This window comes from Amphibalanus amphitrite, unplaced genomic scaffold, assembly GCF_019059575.1.
Source record: "Amphibalanus amphitrite isolate SeventyFive unplaced genomic scaffold, NRLGWU_Aamphi_draft 000162F_arrow, whole genome shotgun sequence".
Classification (NCBI taxonomy): Eukaryota; Metazoa; Arthropoda; class Thecostraca; order Balanomorpha; family Balanidae; genus Amphibalanus; species Amphibalanus amphitrite.
In genome coordinates, this window is record NW_024881657.1 from 402,575 (window position 1) to 423,730 (window position 21,156).

The 21,156-nt window shown below is 50.9% G+C and overlaps 1 protein-coding gene and 1 long non-coding RNA gene across 6 annotated transcripts; both read left to right on the forward strand.

Moving 5' to 3' along the window:
• Positions 1-698: 698 nt before the first annotated feature.
• Positions 699-20,073, forward strand: LOC122383369 (choline transporter-like protein 4). 5 transcript variants are annotated; one of them, XM_043369704.1, is made up of 16 exons: positions 699-819; positions 10,210-10,332; positions 11,086-11,249; positions 11,502-11,709; positions 12,128-12,276; positions 12,480-12,646; positions 12,911-13,159; positions 13,454-13,628; positions 13,856-13,969; positions 14,106-14,263; positions 14,545-14,656; positions 14,979-15,052; positions 15,311-15,419; positions 15,649-15,880; positions 17,378-17,491; positions 19,847-20,073. In XM_043369704.1, exons 1-15 carry the CDS (start codon positions 753-755, stop codon positions 17,485-17,487), a joined length of 2,211 nt encoding a protein of 736 aa, XP_043225639.1. In that variant the 5' UTR covers positions 699-752; the 3' UTR covers positions 17,488-17,491; positions 19,847-20,073. The 5 variants fall into 5 exon arrangements, with proteins under 5 accessions (XP_043225639.1, XP_043225638.1, XP_043225635.1 ...); XM_043369703.1 differs by lacking the exon at positions 699-819 and adding an exon at positions 9,346-10,010; XM_043369700.1 differs by lacking the exon at positions 699-819 and adding an exon at positions 9,388-10,049 and having other exon boundaries at positions 17,378-17,496; positions 19,869-20,073.
• On the forward strand, positions 5,442-8,404 carry LOC122383370. The gene is made up of 2 exons (XR_006256830.1): positions 5,442-6,881; positions 7,224-8,404. It is a non-coding gene; the product is annotated as an uncharacterized LOC122383370 (long non-coding RNA).
• Positions 20,074-21,156: the final 1,083 nt, after the last annotated feature.

Consider the following 21,156-nt stretch of genomic DNA (forward strand, 5'->3'; position numbering starts at 1 on the left):
TAAGTCACTTGACAATGACGCACTGGGATATACTCCGTATAGCGCCTTCCTTTGATTGGAAACAAGAATTACGCCCGTGGACTAGCCTCTTCAACTCCGTAGCAGTGTCTCCCAATCTGCGGAAAGTTCAGCTGGTCGCCGCATGATAACCGTGGCAAAGTTTTCTGGCTCTGTTTCAACGGCTCCTTCATATTCCCTTCATATCAGCATAAGCCAGATTTAGGCTAACTTGCAATTAAACGATCAAAAATGTTAGCTTAAGTTTCGTTAGGGTAAATTAAACGGTGTTTTATTTGGTTAGGCTAAGCCCGAAAAACGCGTATATATGGCCTACCGGTAGTGCATTAGGGCCAATAATGGAGGATGGTATGAGGTGTTGAGCAAGGTTCTATTCACCAACATTGTGGCTCAAGGGCCTCCCTAAGTCATGCATCCGTTCCCCGCAGCCACTTCTGAGTTGATTATTGAGAGCATCATGCGCTACCGTGTGTAGTTCCCCAGGGTAGTTCAGCTCAGCGCGCTGCCTTGGTCGGCCGGAGCACCCACAGTCGATCTGGCAATCGATGTGTCTGTGCGGCACACAGAGCAGGTGCAGCCGCCCCGTCCCCGCCCGCCGGGGTCCGACAGTGCCGCGCCGTTGCCCGGGGATCTTGTGACGCCGTCGTCGGAGGGTCGGGGCCGACGGGGTGCCGGCGGTCGGTCTGCAATCGACGTGCGGTGCCGGCGCCGGCCGGTCGGTGGGTGGGTCGGCCATGTCGGACGGGGACGATCCGGACGAGCCGGGCATCAGTGACGAGGTGGACCACTCGGGGAAGTACGGTGAGTGCCGGCGGGGTGCGCCGCAGCGAGACGGTAGGTAGGGTAGGGTGTAGGTAACTGGTATCGATTGACCTGCCACAGGTGGCCGCAGCGAGGCGCACGGCTGCGGTCGACCCGTCCCGTGACCGTGAATTTGAACCGCCGCGTCTGAGCTCAGCGGTACACGGCTAGCGATCGGTCACGGAGAGGCACCGGGTGGCGTGACTCGAGCGACTCGTGGTCATCTGCTCACTATGGTGCCAATGCCGCTGTCCTTTGTTCTGGATATTCGATATGGCGAAACTGTGAAACGTTTGAACGGGGCGTCAGGACTGCCGCGGACCACATGTCCACATGTCTATGCCGGTCCCGTAGCTCAGTTGGTAGAGCGTTGGACTCCGCGTGGTGAGAGCACGCGTTCCCGGTTACAACAGTCCGGGTTCGAAGCGCGACGGGCGCTTGACATTTATGGGCCTCCTGACAGGTATGGTTGCGGTTGGTGGCAGGCCGTAACCAGGCGAAGTCAGTGAGGGGACCGGCCGTGCGCGGGACTCTAAATTCTGCCATAGAACTGGAATAGCGCGATCGGAGGGTAGAGGGCAGGGTCACCGCAACAAGCTTCGCTTAGCGTTGGCTCTGTCCTTGTGAATCCTTCCTATCAAAAGGTTCGGACTAAATTTATAAAAAAATGTATGTTAAAGAATGAGCGAAGGAGGCCATCATAATTTTATTTTATTCATTTTATTAGAGTAGGACTGCAGTTTCAGAAGTAAACAAATGCTAATATTTGCGCATGATCAGATAGAATGGGCGTGGTTTTGTGCAAAACGGTTCGCAAGGTTAACCCGCGCCCCGCTGGGCTATTCAGCCATACGGACCCTGCTGGGGGGAGGGGGGGGGGAGATTCTGCCTCCCCTATCTAACTTCCGAACCGATGGTCGTAGAAAGACGGGAAAAACAGCAATCGAAAGCTCTCGACAAGGCGAATTTTCACAGCCATTTTTTTTGCTTAAGTAGGTCAGAGGTCAGGTCAAGGTCAGGTCAAGGGTACAAATGCAAGCTTCTACAGCATCAGCCTTGCACCGCAGTTTCCGAAGAATGGACTGAGCCTGATTGCCCAAAACGTGTTCTTAGGCTACCAAGACAATATCTGTTGCACAAAATATCTTGCAAAGGTCAAGGTCAAGGTCAGGTCAGGTCACCAAAAACGAAATATAGAAAAGGGCATGTGCGACACATGTTTTATTGGTCATTTTATTCATATAATTCAATAGGCAGCCTCAATAAGTGATATGGACCACATCTGGATGAATTTCAGGTCGAGATCAGGTCAAGGTAAGATCAAATGACTAGTGACGTCAAATTTTGAAGCTGGTTGTTTAGACCTAAAAAGGTGTCTATCTATCTGATGCAGTTTTTTCACGGCGAATCGAATGGTGCTATTTTTGTTTCCGTACGAGGTCTAGAAATTAAAAACAATATATTTCCCCCCCAAAAAAAAAATTGTGTGTCGTGACGTCATAAAATTTTGAGTAACTCCCACATTTTTGAACCGATTCTTCTAAAAAATTGGTATTTAGGTGTACATAGACCAGTCCTCTGACATGTATTCCGGTTTTTAATTTTGGATTTTATAATTATTTTCCAAAAAAAGTCAGTTTTTTTTTAAAGAAAAAAATTGAGTCTGAATCCAAGATTTTCAAAAAAACCCAGATAGGTATTTGATGGACAAAGTAAAATCACGTATAACCTTTTTGTTACGTCTTGATTCCTTAAAAAATGAAGATGTTAGCGGCGTTTGAAATTTTCCCGTTTTTGAGGCGAAAATGGCGGACAATACGTCACTTAAAGGTCATTTTCTCGAATAGTTTCCGACAGATTTCGCTCAAGTTTTCAGGAAACGTGTTATATTAATGTATGATAAGGTATTAAATTTTTTGACGTTCCTGGCGTAACGCGTTTAGAAGTTATTGGCGAAAAACGGGAGGGGCAGATTCTGCCCCCCCCCCCCAGCGGGGCGCGGGTCAAAATTGGAATACCTACATAGGTACTTACCTGCAAATGAACTATAGTTTTTAGGTACATATGCATGGAACTCTTACTCCATGGGACTTCCATGGCCGTGCCACTCCATGGCCCTGCCATGGAGTGGCACGGCCACAGCCCTCGCCACCGCGCTGGGTGTGACGATAGGGCCGTCACTATCGGCTGCACGGCGTGCACTCATCTGTATACCTAGCTATAGTGAGTTACTCGTAGATACGGGACTCCTACCGTCCATTGCGTATATACGCGGGCAGCTAATATTGGATCGCTGCTGTTTGTGAGTTAGGTGCTGCGTCACCATGGAAAACAAACACTTATGACCGCGGCTCTGTCCTTCTTCATCAGTTTGGGTGTGTCACACAAAGTTTTCGGCCTGGATGACAACGATGAGTCAAAGCTCTTTGTTGGGCTTGCTGCACGGCCCATTGCCGTCCAGCCGGCCGCCGCCGCCTGCGAGCTAGGCTGTACCGCAGTGCTCCCGACGCTCTGGTGTTCGGCGGTGCAGTCTACCTTCGCAGGCGACCGCCGTGGCTGCTGCGGAGCCTGGAACTGCTCTTCCAATGAAACCGCTTTGATTAGCCTTATTCGATGGAATATTCTGAGTGTGTTCCGTAAGAAACTTCGAACCAGATGCAACTGAAGCAGGCTGAAACAAACACCGGAACAATCGTTGAATATTTGCCATGTTATAACGAGTATTTAACAAGAAAAGGGTGCTGCCCTCGGCTCCAGCTTTCCCAACTTCTTTGACGGGTAGGAAAGACGAAAGTGGTCATATTCGGTGAAACTTCTATGGTGCAAGTTAGCCTCGTTTTGTGCTATACTGAAAACAGTATACACACAAGCATTTGCTTTATTGTACGGGAAATCTTTCTGTAGCAGCCATTCTGCCACAAAACACCCATTCTAGCAGGTTGTTTGCTCCCTGAGGGGCATGCGTTGTCGATAGATGTGGGGAGGGGTGGGGGTGGGGGTCAGGCCAGGGTCACGCATGCTGACCTCTGTCACGCCACTCTAATTGCCGTGAACCGGATCCACGCTATGCTCCGCACGCGGATCGCCGAGGAGGAATGTTAGTGTGTGTGTGTGGGGTTGGGTGGTGTTCTTTGCATGCGTAGTTGCGTTGCTAGTGCACAGTCGATAAGCCGAGGCCGTGTTTGTTTGCGCGTGACCACCTCATGACGTCAGTTGTGCTTTGGGTGACATCAATAGTGCGGCTCGAAACCCAGTAGGCGGCCAATACAGTTCTGGGAACAGGCTGGCTGGACGGAATACGTGTTCACCGAAGTAGTTTGTCATTTTGAAGGCTCATGTGGATGCATTCATCGCTTACGAGCACGTAAAGCCACCTTGTCGCGGGCTCCGGTCGCCGGCTGACACCAGCTGGGCCCAATAAAACCCCGACCGTGACCGAAACCAGACTCGGCGCCGCTCGTGGCCAGTTGCCATAGCAACGGCACCTCTATCATGACGAGGTTCGATCGTCCCGGAATCGGAAAGTGTTTCTGCATGTTTACCGCAGCTGTAGTTCGCTTTATGAGAAGTAATTGAGAAGTTACTGTGCAGTGTGAATGTTGGGCGGAATTCCCTATCATATTGTTGTAGGCCTTACAGAAGCCAGTATGGGTATGACAGTGGCGGTAGCGCTGTCCATAACTGATAACTCACGAGCCGCTGGGGGGGGGGGGGGGGGAGAGGGGCATACAGTTGCCCTCCTCCTTTACCTTTTGTGGAATATCTCCGAAACTTGATGAGCGCTGAGCATGAAACTCAACTATAAATGAGCTAAAGAGCACCTGCCTCCATCGTAAAACATCTAAGTACACTTCCAACTAGTTCTTGACCAATAATCGGTCCTTTTTAATCGGTCTCATACCGATATCCGATATATCGTGAGGAAACTGAGAGACACAAATCTATAATTTGACTTCTGACCTCACTGTGACGTAATTTCAAATGGGATCGACACCAAATGTGGACACGACCTCGGCTAGGTATTCAGAAAGATGTGTGCAAAGTTTCGCTTCTCTATCTCTTCGCGTTACGACGATAACGTTGCAAAAGTAAAGAGGGCAGGACAACTATATGCCCCCCCCCCCCCCCAGCGGCCGGCGGGTGGCGCGGAGGCCCAGCTCCAGCCGGGATAGCTTGTGTGTCGTCTGGCTGTAGTGGCCTCCTATCCACGGTGGCGACCCAGCTCTGCAGAATTTATGCACCTCGTTGCATTTCATGACTCGAAAAGTACACTACATTACACGGGTCAACATCCTAAATGGATGCCAAGGTCCATTCCTCCACTGCGCGGCAGCCATTTCAAAATTAATTTTTCATGACAGCATTAGCGGCAACGAGCCTCGGCTATAGCCCTGCATTAAAATGTCACGCATCACATGTGCATAGTTATGTGGCGACACATTTCTCAGCTCTCTACAACAACGCTGTCCATTTGTCGGCTTATTTCGCAGCAGCATTGTGCGCAAAAATGGGTTTAACCCCTGCCACAAGCCAGCAGAATAAATATGTTCGTAATCACAGTGCCGCTGACTAGGGCTGATAATCCCGGGATCGGGATCCCGGGATCCCGGGATTGAATTAATCCCGAATCCCGGGATTAGAAGCATCGGGATTTCGGGATCCCGATATTTTCCGTACAGAAACATCGTTCATAAAGTGTAGCTGATAGTAGGTATGTAAAAAAAGGTAAGTGAGTAACAACGCATTACAGTGCAGTTTTATGTCCAAAGATCTTACTTACGCCGTGCAAAGTCGTTATGCACAAGTATTGGTTACATATATACCTAATTGACATTGTTTCACACCGTCTCAGCCTTCACAATGTGGCGAGAGACGAGCTCTCTCTCGGCTCATCTCTCGCTCCCCGCGACGTCCCTCGCGTACTCGGTTTAACAGATCATTTTGCACGATGACATACTATGCCGACTATCGAATTCGAGTCCATCGAGTGGGAGGAGGTCGGCCGTCTTCTCTGTGTGACTGTGGGAGCACGTCTGGTGGCTCAGTTACTGTCAGTGCCCCGTGGCTGGACGATCCATGAGGCTGGCCGGGCGCCCTGGGCATGGTTACCGTTAGTGAATAATTATTAATTACGTGCCTTTGTGATAAGCTATAGCTAACTTTGCCAAAATGTCGGATTTTGCTTAATTTAAAGGCAGTGCGGTGTGGGAACATTATCTAAGAAGTCAAGATGGCCACACAGCAAAGTGTCGTCTTTGTAAAAAGGTACTGAAAATATCTGGAGGTTCCACCAAAGGACTTCACGTCCACCTCAGGAGCAAGCATGGTGGTATGAGTGTTGCTGGACCATCCCGATCCGGAGAGACGCCGCAAAACGTGTCCGGCGAAGGTCAAGATGAGAGCGCTAAAACCACGGCACCGCATCTAAAAGGAATGAAGACCTTAGATTGCTACTATGTTTCCAAAACGGACGACGACCTGGATGCTATCCTAGCTAGAATGTGCGCGAGAGATGGGATACCTTTTACAGTTTTCTGTACCTCACCGGACCTACGCGGACTTTTGGCTGCTAAAGGATATAAAAACCTTCCAACCCATCACAACACGATCCGCCGGCGTGTCCTCAAACACTGTGCTCGCCTGAAGTGTGACGTGAAGGCGAAGCTGGCCGAAGAATTGTCAAATGGCAAACGGTTCTCACTTACGATCGACGAGTATACGTCCCTGAAAAACCGTCGCTATATGAGCGTGACTGTCCACTGCGAAGGTAACATGTGGGGTCTCGGTGTCGCGCGTTGTCACGGATCGATGCCAGCAGAGAAATGTCTGGATCTTCTGCAGGGCAAGCTGGCAGAATTTGGCCTTGAACTCAGTAAGCACGTCACCTGCGTCACAACCGACGGAGCTTCGGTGATGGTGAAATTCGGGAAGTCACTGCCATGTGAGCACCAACTCTGCTTCGCACTGTTCACCTCGCCGTTGTCGACGCTCTGTACTCGGGTGACGCCGGGCAGACCTCTGAACAAGCAGATGACGACCGTGGTGGTGGTGGACCTAACCAGGTGAGCTTAGTATACAATTATGCATACATCTGATATAGGCACCTAGCGTGAAAATAGAATAACAGTGACGAAATGGTAGAAAATTGTGCACCAAAGTTCGTATCATTTACTGTGCGATTTCACTTCATAAGAGTCAAAGAACAAACAACATTTCACCCAGAGAACAAGGCTTAAGAGCATCGAGCTCAGTTTCATCCGCATCGCGCAATTACTCTCCTTAAAGCATAAAGAATCGTAAATCTTCATCTACAAATAATCCGAGGAGCCAACACAGCAGGATGACCCCTTAATATATGTACATCTTATATAGATTAATAAGGTAAGGATATTGTCGCCTTGCAGGTGAACTCGTCAGATGAATCCGACGGTGATGACGAGGATGAGGACGACAACGTGGAAGAAAACACTACTGGTGCTACTGGTCACCACGAACTACATAGTTCGCTCTCTCCAGTCGTTAAAAGCATTAGAAACATTGTCCGCTGGTTTAGAAAATCGCCCGTACGAAATGAAGTCCTTCAGAAATACGTCAGAGAGGAGCGTGGGCAGGAACTGATGCTAGTGCTAGACTGTAAAACCCGATGGAATAGTTTGTATGACATGCTAGAACGATTTGATAACCTCAAAGCAGCTGTCCACAAAGCACTCATTGACATAGGAGACAAACGTATGAAAATGATCGATGATTATGAATACGCCGCCATACCTGCGCTCATTCGCTGCCTGAGAATCATGAAACTCGGAGCAGAAGCGCTATGCAGGAGAGAAAGTGGACTATTGGAGGCTGAAGCTGCTCTAAAGTTTATGTTAAGCGCGCTTGACAAGGAGGACTGCGCGATTGCATGTAAACTGTCTGATGCGTTGAAACAGCGCATCCGACAGAGACGGTCACGTGCGGCTTAAGTCCTACAATCGCTCCATAACAAAACGTCGGCAGACAGAGACTGGAAAGATATTTTTCCTAGTGCCTCTCGCAAGGAAGCACAGGACTTAGTTGTCCACATGATGGAAAGATTGGGAGAACAGATGCATGATACCGAAGTAGGTGTAGATACAGAAGTGATGGACGCTGATGATCCTGAATCAGCGCCGTCTCTTCAGTCGATGCTTCAACAAGCTCTAGATGAGGTTAGAGCTCCAGAGCAAGGCACCAGTTCATGCCCGTCTGGGATTAACTTTTCGCAATCTTCTCTGATGATGACGAAGGCCATAAGGAAAGAATTGGAAAATTTACCTATCTCAGGAAGGACAGGCATGGTAGCGCTGTCCTACAACTGGCTGAAGGGCATAGTTCCTACGAGCGTTGAATCGGAACGAGTGTTTTCCACTGTCGGGAATATCGTCACAAAAGTGCGGTCGAGTCTCGGCGACGAAGTCGTTGATGCACTTTGCTTCCTCAAGTGCTACTACCGTAACAAGTGAATGTGACCAGGACATGCTGCTGGTCAGACGACCACAATCCGTAGGCACGTCTACTGTATCCTGACTCGAAATATAAACAAGAAATACAATGATCAATGTCATTCATGCTCTTATATTTGTTCGGGGTGAAGGTGTATGCCTGTTATTGTGTTTATGATGGTAAGGATGCGCCATATACATACGATATTGCAAGAAAATTCTGCTTTGTAGACAGGTTAAAATAAAAACTGCTCAATCGCGGGATCCCGGGATATCCCGGGATTGCATTTCTAAAAACCCGGGATCCCGGGATTGCCAAAAAGTCCCGGGATTATCAGCCCTACCGCTGACAGTCTCCCTCCCTCCATGACCTGCTCTCCAGCTCTTCGGCTCTCCGCTGGTCTCTGCCGTCCACTGCCGGCCATTTCCTCTGGACCCTCTCCGAGACAGGTCCACTGCACGTAAACTGTCCACTCCAGCACATATCACGGATCAGCGTCCTCGACAGAGCCCCACAGCCACTCCCAGTAATGGGACGGTTTGAGGAAAGGCGTCTGGCGCGGAGAAATGACACGGAAAGGCCACGGAAAGCTTACCTTACCTCGTAGCCTTAGTCGGATGAAATGCGCAGTGGACCTCGTACTGTAGCCTCTCGAACGTTACGACTGAATAAATTGTAAAAGAAAGAAATGGTGTAAAGTATTTGTTACTTATTTTAATAAGTTGTGCAACTATTGAACTCTTTGTTTATTTTTTTTTTCGAGCGTAGCTATCAGTCCAACAGGGTGTTTTAGCCTACCGTAGGTATAACCAGCTTTGTAAATACATGAGAGGTAACAAGTGTGAGTTATTGTCAGCTGTGTCGGTATTTGTCCGGCTGTGGCACTCTGCTCCTGTCTCTCGACCCGACTGCACTGTGAATCAGTGACAGGAGCGCCGGCGGGCCCACATGCCTCTATAATTACCGATTCAGGTGTGACGGCCGTCCCCGTACCGCCAGCCGCGCCCCAGCCGCGGTCCGGGTCGGGCTCAGAGGTCGCACAAGGCCGCAGTTGTCCGCCCCAGTGCGACACAAGTGTGGCCGGCTCTATATACCGTGGTGGCCGGCAGACGGAGCCGGGCGCGGGCAGGGCGCGGACGGTGCGGCCTCCTGGTGGCTAGGGTGACGGAACGGTGACCGGTCAGGACTGGCCGTGAGGTGACGGGGAGTGGAGTGAGGAGGGAGCCGGCGGCCGGACCGCCGCAGCGCTGCCGGACGGTAACAGGGCTATCGGCGCGGAAACCAGCCCGTTATTACGTCGATGAGCAGCACTGGCTAACACCCCGGCCCTGTGTTTGTGGGGTGAGTGAAAACCCGAAGCTGCCTGGCTGTCGTTATACAGAAGGTCGGGTCTCCGAGGCTCCACCGGGGCAAATGTAAGCCGAACCGCTAGCTGCTGGACGCTGGATGCTAGCTGCTGGATGCTAGCTGCTGGATGCTAGCTGCTGGATGCTAGCTGCGAGCCGCCTGAGTCTGGACCATGGGCGCGGCGTCATCGAAGAAGGCCACCGCGGAGCAAGGGGCGGTCGTAGGAAGCCCCGAGAAGAGCACGGACTATGGAAGCATCAGAGAGTCTCCCGGCCCCGACAAGGCAGACGGAGAGACAGCGGAGCCACAGCAGGAGGCAGTGAGCGAGTCAATACTGGAGACAGACAAAGCGGCGGGGGTAGAACCGCCGAAACAGGAGGGTAAAAGTGTCAGCAAGGAAACGCTCGTCGAGAAAAAGCGTGAGTATCGCTGTATTGCAGCTAAGCGGGAAAATTAGACGTTATGCATTTGTGATAATACCAGTACCTACTTAACTTATTTTCAGGACCGATGTTGTCCGAGTATTTGTGCGCAAATTAGTGATTGCGATTAGCGTTTGATGATCGTGCCTTGTTTCAGGCGAACCGCATGCCTACGATCCCGACTTCAATGGGCCGATCAAGCAAAGGTCGTGCACAGACATCCTTTGCGCCATTCTCTTCATTGCCGTACTCATAGCATGGGGAGGCATCACAATATTCGGTGAGCATTGGAGATAGGGTTCGCCGATGGCAGTGGTCTTAGCGTAAATGTATACGGAATGCCACAGTGGCCATTTTGTCATTTTATTACATTTGCGCCTATGTCGTTATAGCGGCTAGAAGAGAGTGTTGTGTTTTTGTGCCTTCTGCTTATAGCATATAACATAAAATTTAATTTTAGATTAAGTGCATTTTTTAGATTTTGCGCATAAGTGCATAATTTTAGATTTTTGCGTTTTCTTGGTAAATGTAGGTTGAGAAGTATACCACAAGGCACAAGGCAGCAAAACAGCCTAAATGCAATGAATCATGAGTTCAAGCCCGGCTTTGCACATCTCATAATTTTGGCGCAGTAAATCAGACTTAGCGCCTAATCGTGTCCGTTCTGCCTTTCCAAGCGGCTGTCAGTCTCGCGGTGTGCGGGCTGAGCCGGGCTGTCGGTGCCCGGTGGTGTCACTGACCACAGTCATAGAGACGGTGCGGCCAGCAGCACATTGTTGGCACGGCCTGGGTCACAGTCGCCGAGCCGTGCGTCGCCCCGGGCGCCGTCTCTGCCAAAACGGCGAAAGGGTCAACCGGCTAACTGACAAACGGATTGCCGAGTGGCCCACGAACTCTTTGTTTGAGGCCAATCACCCTGACAACAGTGTTTTCATGTGTTACACTTTCAGACCGTGTAAGGACAAGTGATAATGATGTCCTTTTGGTGGCCCCTGGCGTGAAATTATGACTCATAATCGTCGTGTGTTTTCAGCGCTGCTCTATGGGGACCCGCAGCGTTTGCTGTCACCCACGGACACGGCGGGGAAGAAGTGCGGCTTCGATCCCGGCGTGGAAGAGAAGCCGTACCTGCACTTCTTCGACATATCCAAATGCGCCAACCCCATAGTGTTTTTAGCAGGATGCCCGACTCATCAGGTATGAGGGGATCAACGATATGTTCCAAAAAGTATTTGAGGTGCATATGCGGCTTCGATTTTTGCAGATGTTTCTGGGGAATTAGACAAGTGGCAATTGACATAAAGTATCCTTCAATGTGTACTTTTGATGCATCTGCTCTTTTAGATCTGTCCAATTTTTCTTATTATCATCCTAATCCTAACGTACAAGCGCTTGTGATCTTGCAGCGCAGCATTTTGTTGCCATCCACGGCACACATTTCTCCCTCAGGTCTGCGTGAACGAATGTCCGAGCACCAACTTCTTCGCCACGCCATTCGGCGCCAAGGAGGAGCTCTGCGTGGAGGAGGTGCGTCGCCGGTTCTACTGCGTGCCCGGTGTGAACGCCACGGAGCGCAGCACTGCAGGGAGCTTCACCCGCACCTGTCAGAGCCTGCTGCAGCGCGACTGCGCCCCCTACACCGTCTCCAGCGCTCCCAGTAAGGAGGGGGCCAGGCTGGGCTGGCTGGCCGCGTCATAAGCGACAAACCGAGTGTGAGAGCTGTTTGTGTTTTTGGCTGTCTTCTCCAAAACTCGTACTTAATAACACTTGTCATTCAATCAACAGCGTTTTGCGATTTGTTGCTGCACGTTCTAAAGATGCCCATGCATTAGCCTACCACACTGCAATTGGGGGACCCAAAGCAGAGATGACCTTTGTCCGTTGTCCATTGATGCTGTCTGGTGTTATTGACCGATGGGGCAGCTGGTGTGCCTCTGTGGGCCGCCGATGGTGCTTAGACACGCGTATTATCGCCAGTCGCATGTACATATGTACATTGTCCACCGGTGACCAGACACGTGTATAATGACCTAACGCATGTCCTGATGACCAGAGGCGCTCTGTCTGGCCCGCAGTCATGGGACGGTGCGTGCCCACGCTCGGCTTTCACCAGGCAGTGAACGGCACGCTGGTCGACAGCAATAACAAAACCATGGGCGACCTGACCCTCGACAAGATACTGGACGCCTGCAAAAATCTCGGCGCCGTCCTCAAACTGAAAGGGGTATGTGAATTAGCGGGGTTTTATTACGCAAAAACTTATTTCTTATTGCCGGCAAAGCTTCTCTTGACCGTTTAATAAATGTGTGGTTGATAGGTGTTCATATTGAGATGTTTGATTCATTTATGCGCTAGTCAGGGTATTCGTATGCGGTATGTACCTACATAGATTGATCGTCGCTAACCTGTTCTCTGCGCGCTCCACAGTACAGCGAGGAGATCGGTAAGGACTTCCAGTCGTCCTGGTGGGTGATAGTGACGGCGCTGATCGTCTGCATGTGCGTCTCCCTGCTCTGGATCCTCCTGATGCGCTGGATCACTCCCGTCATGGTCTGGGTGTCGCTCTTCGGATCGCTCGCCGCCATCATCTACGGGTAATTGTCCTATTCTGAGCACTGTACGGGCTCTAGGATATTCGGTGTTTATCGTCAAGATATTTGGTCACTGGGACTGCTAGCGTTTTGATATCGGTATATCAGTCACTTCGTCAACTATGACTGTTTCCTTTTATTTGATCAAGTCGGAGAAAGAGCTACACCCACTGTAGTTGACACTTGGACGCTGTATAGCGCATGTTCAAGCGTCTGCTCAGCCCATTGTTTTCGCGTCACCCCGTCGTTCTCTCTCGGCTCCGGCAGGTGCGTCTACACATACCTGCGATACGACTACCTGCGTCAGGAGCAGTCGGCGCCTCCGTCGGCCGGCGACGAGCGCGCGCTGACGGTGCGCGCCTTCACGGCCAACGCCGGCTCTCTACTGGCCGACAAGGACACCTGGCTGGCCTTCTTCATCGTACTGGTCGTGCTGGGCGTCATCCTGCTGCTGCTGATCGCCATCCTCTTCAAGAGGCTCCGCATCGCCATCGAGGTCATCGAGGAGGCCAGCAAGTGAGGACAGGAGCAGGCTTGGTGGAAGGGATGATCGACTCTCCTCTTTGTCTCGCTCTCTTTAGTCACAAATTGCCTTTCCTCGCCTTCGATGGAAAGAGAGCTATTTCTTGTCTTTCTGGCGTATGTAGCTTTTATGTCTTTTGCAGAGCGTGGCATGTCTTTGCTGTGTGACATGTGTAAGCTGTGTGACCTGTATGACCCGTGTGACCTTTGTTACCTGCGTGTGTGGACGCATGTGACCCATGCTACATGTGTGACCCATTATAACACCCGTGTGACCTGTGTCGGCAGGGCGGTGACGTCGATCCTGACCACGCTGCTGTACCCGCTGGTACCCTGGCTGATGCAGCTCGCGGCCATCGTGTTTTACGCCACGCTCACGCTCTACGTGGCCTCGATGGGCACCTCTGAGTACCGCGTGACCGCGCTGCCCGACGACTGTCCCGAGAGCTGCGGCCGGTTCCAGGTGGGACTGGGCGGACATACAGTGTACACAGAGGACACAGTCTGGGACAGGGTACACCGAGAGGACGGGCCAAAAACCGGGTCCGGGACGGGCGCAAGAAGCGGGACAGGTCGGGTTCACAGAGGGGACAAGCCTTACGGAGATGGGGGACGGTGTGAGGACACGGAGTGGGACGGGCAGGGACGGGACATAAAGGAATAACTGATTTGTGGATATTTTGTTCACAGATGAACGCGACCTGCGATCCGGACATGTTCCAACAAATCTGTCAGAGACAGTGTGCAGACGCCGAGTGCAGCTTCTTCGGATACAAAAAGTTCGACTGCATTCCCTACATTCACGTGAGTTGCCACTACTGCCACTCTATGTACTGAGTCAACATGGGCATATAATTGCAGCGTAATAAACAATCGTTTGCAGAATCCGTACCTGTTTGTCCGTTTTACTACACCCTGAAGGATCCTCTCTCCTCTACAGTTCTACAACCTGTTCTGCCTGCTGTGGGTGCTGTTTTTCGCCTCTGCGATGGGTGAGATGATCCTGGCCGGGGCGTTCGCCGCCTGGTACTGGACGTTCGACAAGTCCAAGAACCTGCCGACCACGCCGCTGCTGGACAGCGCCGGCAGGACTCTCAGGTGAGGACCCAGGGAGTTAGAGTAGGCTGGGTAATGCGCTGTAACAGGGTCAGGGACATCATTTCCGATTTAGCTGGGTGCGCCGGTACCGACCAACACTTGTCCACCAATCATGTTTTTAGGCTTTAATTCCAACTAACAACTAGCTCTCATAACCATACAGGCACTTTCCTCCCAAAAAGTACCTACATGAACGATTTTTAGTAGTGACTGTCATGGACACATGCTATAATAACGAAATAGCCAAGTAGTTCTGTTTATGCAATCCTCTTTTACCTCAGATACCACATTGGAACACTGGCTTTTGGATCTCTGATCATCGCAATAGTGCGCCTGATCCGTCTGATTCTTGACTATATCCAGAAGAAAGCACAGAAATATCCGGGCAGTGAGGTGAGTGTATCTGAACAATGAACGATGAGACCTTTCATGTTTCAGTAATAAGCTAAGCTAAATGACCCTGATTAATTAACGCAATGTTTCCTTTTCTCCTGAAGCAAATTGGTTACTGCACCCACCTCGGTCATTGAACATATTAATATTAATCAGTATTAATCACAGATATTGCATTGGAAGTTAAGCGTTTGGATCTCTGATCGTTGCAGTATGTGTGCCTAACCCACCTGATTCTCGACGACATTAATCGTTGATCTACACGTATATTCTTGTCGACCTCTAATCAATGAAAACGATGATTATTGTTCTTCCTTTCCAGGTCGTTAAAGCTATTCTGTGCTGCTGCAAGTGCTGCATGTGGTGTCTTGAGAAATTCTTGAAGTTTATTAACAGGTATGTAAGATCCATATTATACTCCAAAGAGTGATCCTATTTAGCGGGTTAATTAAATCTCCGTTTACAAAATGAGTCGCTCAATTTTGTATGACAGATTAAACTCAATTTGCATTCTTCATTGCATGTGTTACATCAACATCTGGCATAGAAATCGTTGTCGTTGTCGACATACGAAGCAGAATGGTGGTATTGTTAGCTGTTGAGTTCGTCATTGACATTTCTGCTGGTGGTAAAAACACCGTAACATTGTTACAGGAATGCCTACATTATGTGCGCCATATACGGGAAGAACTTCTGCACCTCTGCCAAGGACGGCTTCAACTTGCTGATGAGAAACATCCTGCGTGTGCTGGCCGTCAACTCGGTTCGTGTGTCTGCCTTGATGCAGTCTTTACTGCTCTTGATTAAAATTGTGCAATGCAAATGAGATCTGTGCGAGTATTTAGAAGCATCTAACAGGCACCGCCGTCTGTTACCGGTGCCCCTCCCCATCAAGTGACCTGACCCACCGCTGCGTACCCACCCCCGGCAGGTGTCCGGTGCCCCTCCCCATCAAGTGACCTGACCCACCGCTGCGTACCCACCCCCGGCAGGTGTGCGACTTCCTGCTGTTCCTCGGCAAGGTGCTCATCACGCTGGGCGTCACGGTCGGCTCGTTCTACTTCCTCGACAGCCGGATCCCGATCGCGGGCCTGGAGACGGTGGTGCCGTCCACCAACAGGCCGTGGCCGCCCACATTCACCATCGCCATCGGCTGCTACTTCATCACCTCACTCTTCTTCAGCGTCTACGAGATGGCCGTCGACACCATCTTCCTCTGCTTCCGTGAGTGACGCCGACACCCAGAGTTTGGTACGGCAGTGTTCTCTCTATTTGTTACATGTTCCAGGATATTATGTGCTTATTTTCGCTAGATGAGTAAAGCTGTGACGTTAACCCGCGCCCCACTGGGGTCTGCGTATAACACGCCCTACTGGGGGGGGGGGGGGCTCTTAATAGCCCCCTCCTAACTCCGAAACTACTAGGCTGATCGTCAAAATTCAAACGGCGTCTGATAGCCCCGGAAAAACTGTCGAGCGAAACCTAATTTCATTGACCTCGAGGTCACCGATGACGTCACAGGTCAGGTCAAAGTAAAGATTATTAGCATTTTGGCTTGTTCACATTTTTGGGCTCTGGCCGCCGTCTTACAAGTCAGATCAGGCTCATTTTTGGTTTACACACTCGTAAACAGATGCTCTAGATACCCTGAGGGTACCAAACTTGTACTTTGATTTTCAGGTCAGGGTCAGGTCATCACAGGTCACGGAAATATTATATCATGCGTCGGTCACGTGACACATGTTTTATGGTTCATTTAGGCCATAGATTTCGAATTTGATGTCGTTTGTGTCATTCGAGGTCATTTTGAGTCGAATTTAGCGTAGGTCAGGTCACTTTCAGGTCAAAAAAGGTCAAAATTTGAAGTTAAAATTTTCAACAAAAAGGTGTCTATTGCATGCAGTTTGAGCTCAGGAACACGATGGTGGTACTATTTATATTGGTGTACGATGTCAAATACGTACTAAAAAATTGATTTGAAATTAATAATTGTGATTTTTTTTGCAATAATGCGTATAACTTTGCCATTTTTGAAGATATTTAGCTAAACCTTGCTAGAGTTAGTCCTAACTATGCGTTCTATCACATACATTCCGTTTTTTTTGAAAAGTCAAAAGGTTTTTGAAAAAAAAAATATAAATTTTGCATTTTATTATATACAAATTTCGAAATTTTCAAAATTCTGAAAGTCCGAGATGGCTGTTTCATAGCGCAATCTATTCTGAGTCCTTTCATTCAAAGAAATTGGATCTAGCTTAAAAACTGAGCTCTTGGGAGCGATTGCCGTGGTCCAATGTTTTGCATCGAAATCGGCCGAACATGACGTCACTCTGACGTCATTTCCGGCCGACCTATGGTAGCTACGAAGTTCATATTTTAAGGCAAGGTGTCAAATTGATGCAGCCGAAGGTACTGAAAGTTTGGCATCGATACGTCAAGCGGTTTGGAAGTTATTGCAGAATGCAGAAAAACGGGAGGGGGCTATGAATAGCCCCTTCCCCCCAGTGCAGCGCGGGTTAAACGGTAGCCTTTAATGTTAATTTTATCACGTAATTTTTCTCCCTGAAATTTTCTGTACGAACCTACAAATAACGAGGGTATAGCTGGAGGAATAAGCCTTTTTCAATTCAAGCCTTTTTCAATTCAAGTGGACAACGTATCCGAGTAGACACCATTAAACGCCCCACTTACGCGTGACACGGTGATTCGTATCTTTCACAGTGGAGGACATTGAACGGAATGACGGATCCGCCGACAAGCCTTACTTTATGTCGAAGGACCTTATGAAGCTGATTGGAAAGAAGAACAAAGTGCCGTCCAAGACCTCGTAGCTCGGTATTGTATGTACATGTCTGCATTATTGCTCGGCAGCTTAATTTTTTCAGGGATTTGAGTAGCCGGTAAAGTGCGGCATGGTGGCCGACATGGTGCGGCATAGTATCTGGTATACACTGGTTCTGAACTCTGAAGGTACGAACTTGGCCCAGCTGGGATCAATTAATTATTGGGGACGCATTAGCAGAATTTATATGCAGTACAATAGACCTCAATGCTAGGTGCAATAGAAAATCTATTTTCAATGCGTATTCTTTCTCCCTCATGTTTCCCCGATAATGTCATCAGTGGGGTACGGCCACCCAGGGGCGGATCCAGGAAAACTCCAAGGGGAGGGTCATGAATCGAAGTGGTGCCCCTACCTATACCCAAAATTAAAAACTCAACGGATTTCGTCCACTTCATTTTGGTGGTGCCCCCATTTTCAGTTTTTTCTTTTTATTTTTATTTTTAGTCAGTATCTTAACTCTTAGCCACAACCACATTTACCAATTGTGAGCAAGTATATATGAATGTGCTATGTGTATATATGTTGTGGACGCTGAGTAGTGAGTACTTACCAGGAACGTTATCAGGTAAGCAAATCGTTGTCAGTCCGACGAACTTGACCCTGGCGTCTAAAGGGTCTGTCCTTGACACTTCAGGCTTGTCAGGGGCACCAAAGTCCTTCCAGGGACACCACAAACCTGTCAGGGGCACCTACGGCCTTGTAGGGGCGCCACAGGCCCGCCAGGGGCACCACAGGCCTGCCAGGAAGCAGGGGCACCACAGGTCTAGCAAGTATACACGACAGGCCTGTCAGGGGCACAACGGGCCTGTTGGGCCCATGAGCACCCCTAGGGGCAGGGGTCCTTCCAGGGGCACCGCAGGCCTGTGAGGGACACCAGCGGCCAAGCAGGGGCACCAGTCAACACAGGCCTGCCAGGGGCACCACAGACCTGCCAGGGGCACCAGAGGCCTGCCAGGAGCACCACCGACCTCGCAGGGGTAACTTTGGCCTGTCAGGGCCCAGGGGCACCACGGGCCTGTCGAGAGGCACTTCAGGCTTTTCAGGGGCACCATAGTCCTCTCCGGGCGCAGGGGTAGCAGGGGCACCAGAGGCCTGCCAGGGGCACTACAGGCCTAGCAAGGGCACCACTGGTCTATCAGGGGCACCACGAGCCTGTCATAGCCAGGCATCTCAGGCTTGTCAAGGCCCAGAGGCACCACAGGTCTGTGAGGGGCACCAGCGACCTAGCAGGGGCACCAGTCAACACAGGTCTGCCAGGGGCGCCACAGACCTGCCAGGGGCACCACAGACCTGCCAGGGGCACCAGAGGTCTGCCAGGGGCACCACCGGCCTCGCAGGGGCACCTTGGGCCTGTCAGGGGCACCACGGGCCTGCCGAGGGGCACTTCAGACTTTTCAGGGGCACCAGTCCTCTCCGGGCGCAGGGGTACCAGCGGCCTAGCAGGGGCACCAGAGGCCTGCCAGGGGCACCACAGGCCTAACAAGGGCACCACGGGCCTGCCAGGGGCACCTCAGGCTTGTCAGGGCCCAGGGACACCACAGTCCTTCCAAGGGCACCGCAAGCCTGTCAGGGGCACCAGAGGCCTGCCAGGGGCACCACAGGCCTAGCAAGGGCACCACTGGCCTGTCAGGGGCACCTCAGGCTTGTCAGGGCCCAGGGGCACCACAGTCCTTCCAGGGGCATTACAAGCCTGTCAGGGGCACCAGAGGCCTAGCAAGGGCACCGCAGGCCTGCCATGGACACCACAGGCCTGCCAGGGCACCACCGGCCTTGCAGGGGCGCCTTAGGCCTTGCAGGGGCGCCTCAGGCCTGTCAGGGGCACCACGTGCCTGCCGGGGACACTTCAGGCTTGTCAGGGGCGTTACAGTCCTGTCAGGGCCCAGGGGCACCAGGCCCGTGGTGTCCCTGCTAGGCCTGTGGTGCCCCTGGCGGTCGTGTGGTGCCCCTGCCAGGCCCAGGACTGTGATACCCCTGATAGGCCGGTGGTGCCCCTGGCAGGTCTTTGGGCCCCCGGGCCTCAAGGGGGGGCCATGACCCATGTGACCCCCCCCTTGGATCCGCCCCTGCGGCCACCAGTTACCCCTAAATTAATGACGGAGCCTGTAGCGTTACCAGCGCCACCTCGAGTTCCGGACCAGAATCGATATAGGAGCCGCCTTCGTTGCCGTGTGATGCTGAAAATCTGTCCGCCGCCGCACCTGAGTGCCGGTTGTCTACAAAGAAGAGGTATCGATTTTCTTTAGCCGGGAAGGCACTGTGCTTCTGTTGTGCTGCCTGTGTCGTGTTGTGGTGTAGGCGTTGTTTGTCTGTGATGCGGCGCTAAGCTGCGCTGATGTATCTAACAGGGTTGTGAACGCTGTTCGCCAGCTTTGGAGGCATATTTGTCACGGAGAAGCCTTCTAACTAACTGCCAGGTCCGAGCTGACGCGAGGTTTCCGAGATGGAAGCGATACATTTGTTTCAAGACAGAAGCATGAGCTTATGGACGTTAGGAACGACAAAAAAGAAGGACGAATGCAACACGAATGTCAGGGAGTCTGTACAGCGCAGCAGTATTGCTTTGTTCTTTGAAGTAGTTTTTTTTGTGTCCGGTGTGTTGAAGCAAGAATTGTGCGTGTTTTGCGGGAGCAGGCGGTTATTTATGTTTTCACTGATATTATTTCGATGTTGAACGGGCACTTGCTGTGGATGGCAGAAATCCGAGATCAATGCCCAGTTCGCTACACTGTGCCAGGCACCCTGATTCTCTGTGTGATGAGACACTACTACTATGAACGCCTCGTGAGCATAGATAATAGCTAGATTTTGGATTTGTGCAAACGCACCTTGTGCTCCGCTGGCTGTGTTACCAAGAAATGGACATAAACTCTGCTGTGGTATAGGAGACATCGTGTTCCTGTTTCGCCGCTCACTCGCCCTCAGCCCTTGCTGCACCCAAAATACTGTGGGTTATCTCGCGAATCTCGGACACATTACTCATGAAGAATATATATTGCTGAAATTGTGAAACATATGACATCATCGCGACTTCATGACACCGCCTGCAAGTCAAGCCTCACGAACGAAAGGCTGACTGAGTTGCCCTCAGTTGCTCATGCGTTTGATCACCTGTTTTTGATTGCGAGGTAATCGTACACACTCGTACATATAACACACTGCTCCAGTGAGCTTGATGGTTTGGAAGTAGTGGATTAACCCTCGCCGGCCGAGGGGGGGGGGGGGCGGGTGCCGCCCCCCCCATAGGGTTTTTTCGCGATAGCTCCGAACACGCTGGCGATAGAGAGCTGAAACTTGGCATACCTGACCTTTGATCCAAGCCGCATCTTTTGACACCAACCGCATTTTTGGGTCAGGTCAGGTCACTGACCTATGACGTCATAAGTGAACCTCTGCACGGTCTTCAGATGTCGCAACTTCGCAACGCCCTCACTGCCAGAGGAGATGTCACAGGGAAATGAAACTTGCAGGATCTAGTATCCATTATGAGTCCCACAACTTGTATATCTCGGATTTTTCCTAAAGGTCATATGAGGTCAGGTCATTTTCGTGACCTCACCATTATAAGTCAATGGGGAAAAATTCAAACTGCTATTCTGGCGCCGGGAACGATCTCCAACTATCTCAAGCACACAGAATCGTGATTTGATGCACTCCT

Bases quoted from the DNA above. Each gene is read 5' to 3' on its own strand.
- LOC122383369 (XM_043369700.1), top strand. From the start codon at position 9,803: ATGGGCGCGGCGTCATCGAAGAAGGCCACCGCGGAGCAAGGGGCGGTC. The intron at 13,160-13,453 runs GTGAGGACAGGA...CTGTGTCGGCAG, and splicing joins GTCATCGAGGAGGCCAGCAA to GGCGGTGACGTCGATCCTGA. The intron at 14,264-14,544 runs GTGAGGACCCAG...CTTTTACCTCAG, and splicing joins AGCGCCGGCAGGACTCTCAG to ATACCACATTGGAACACTGG.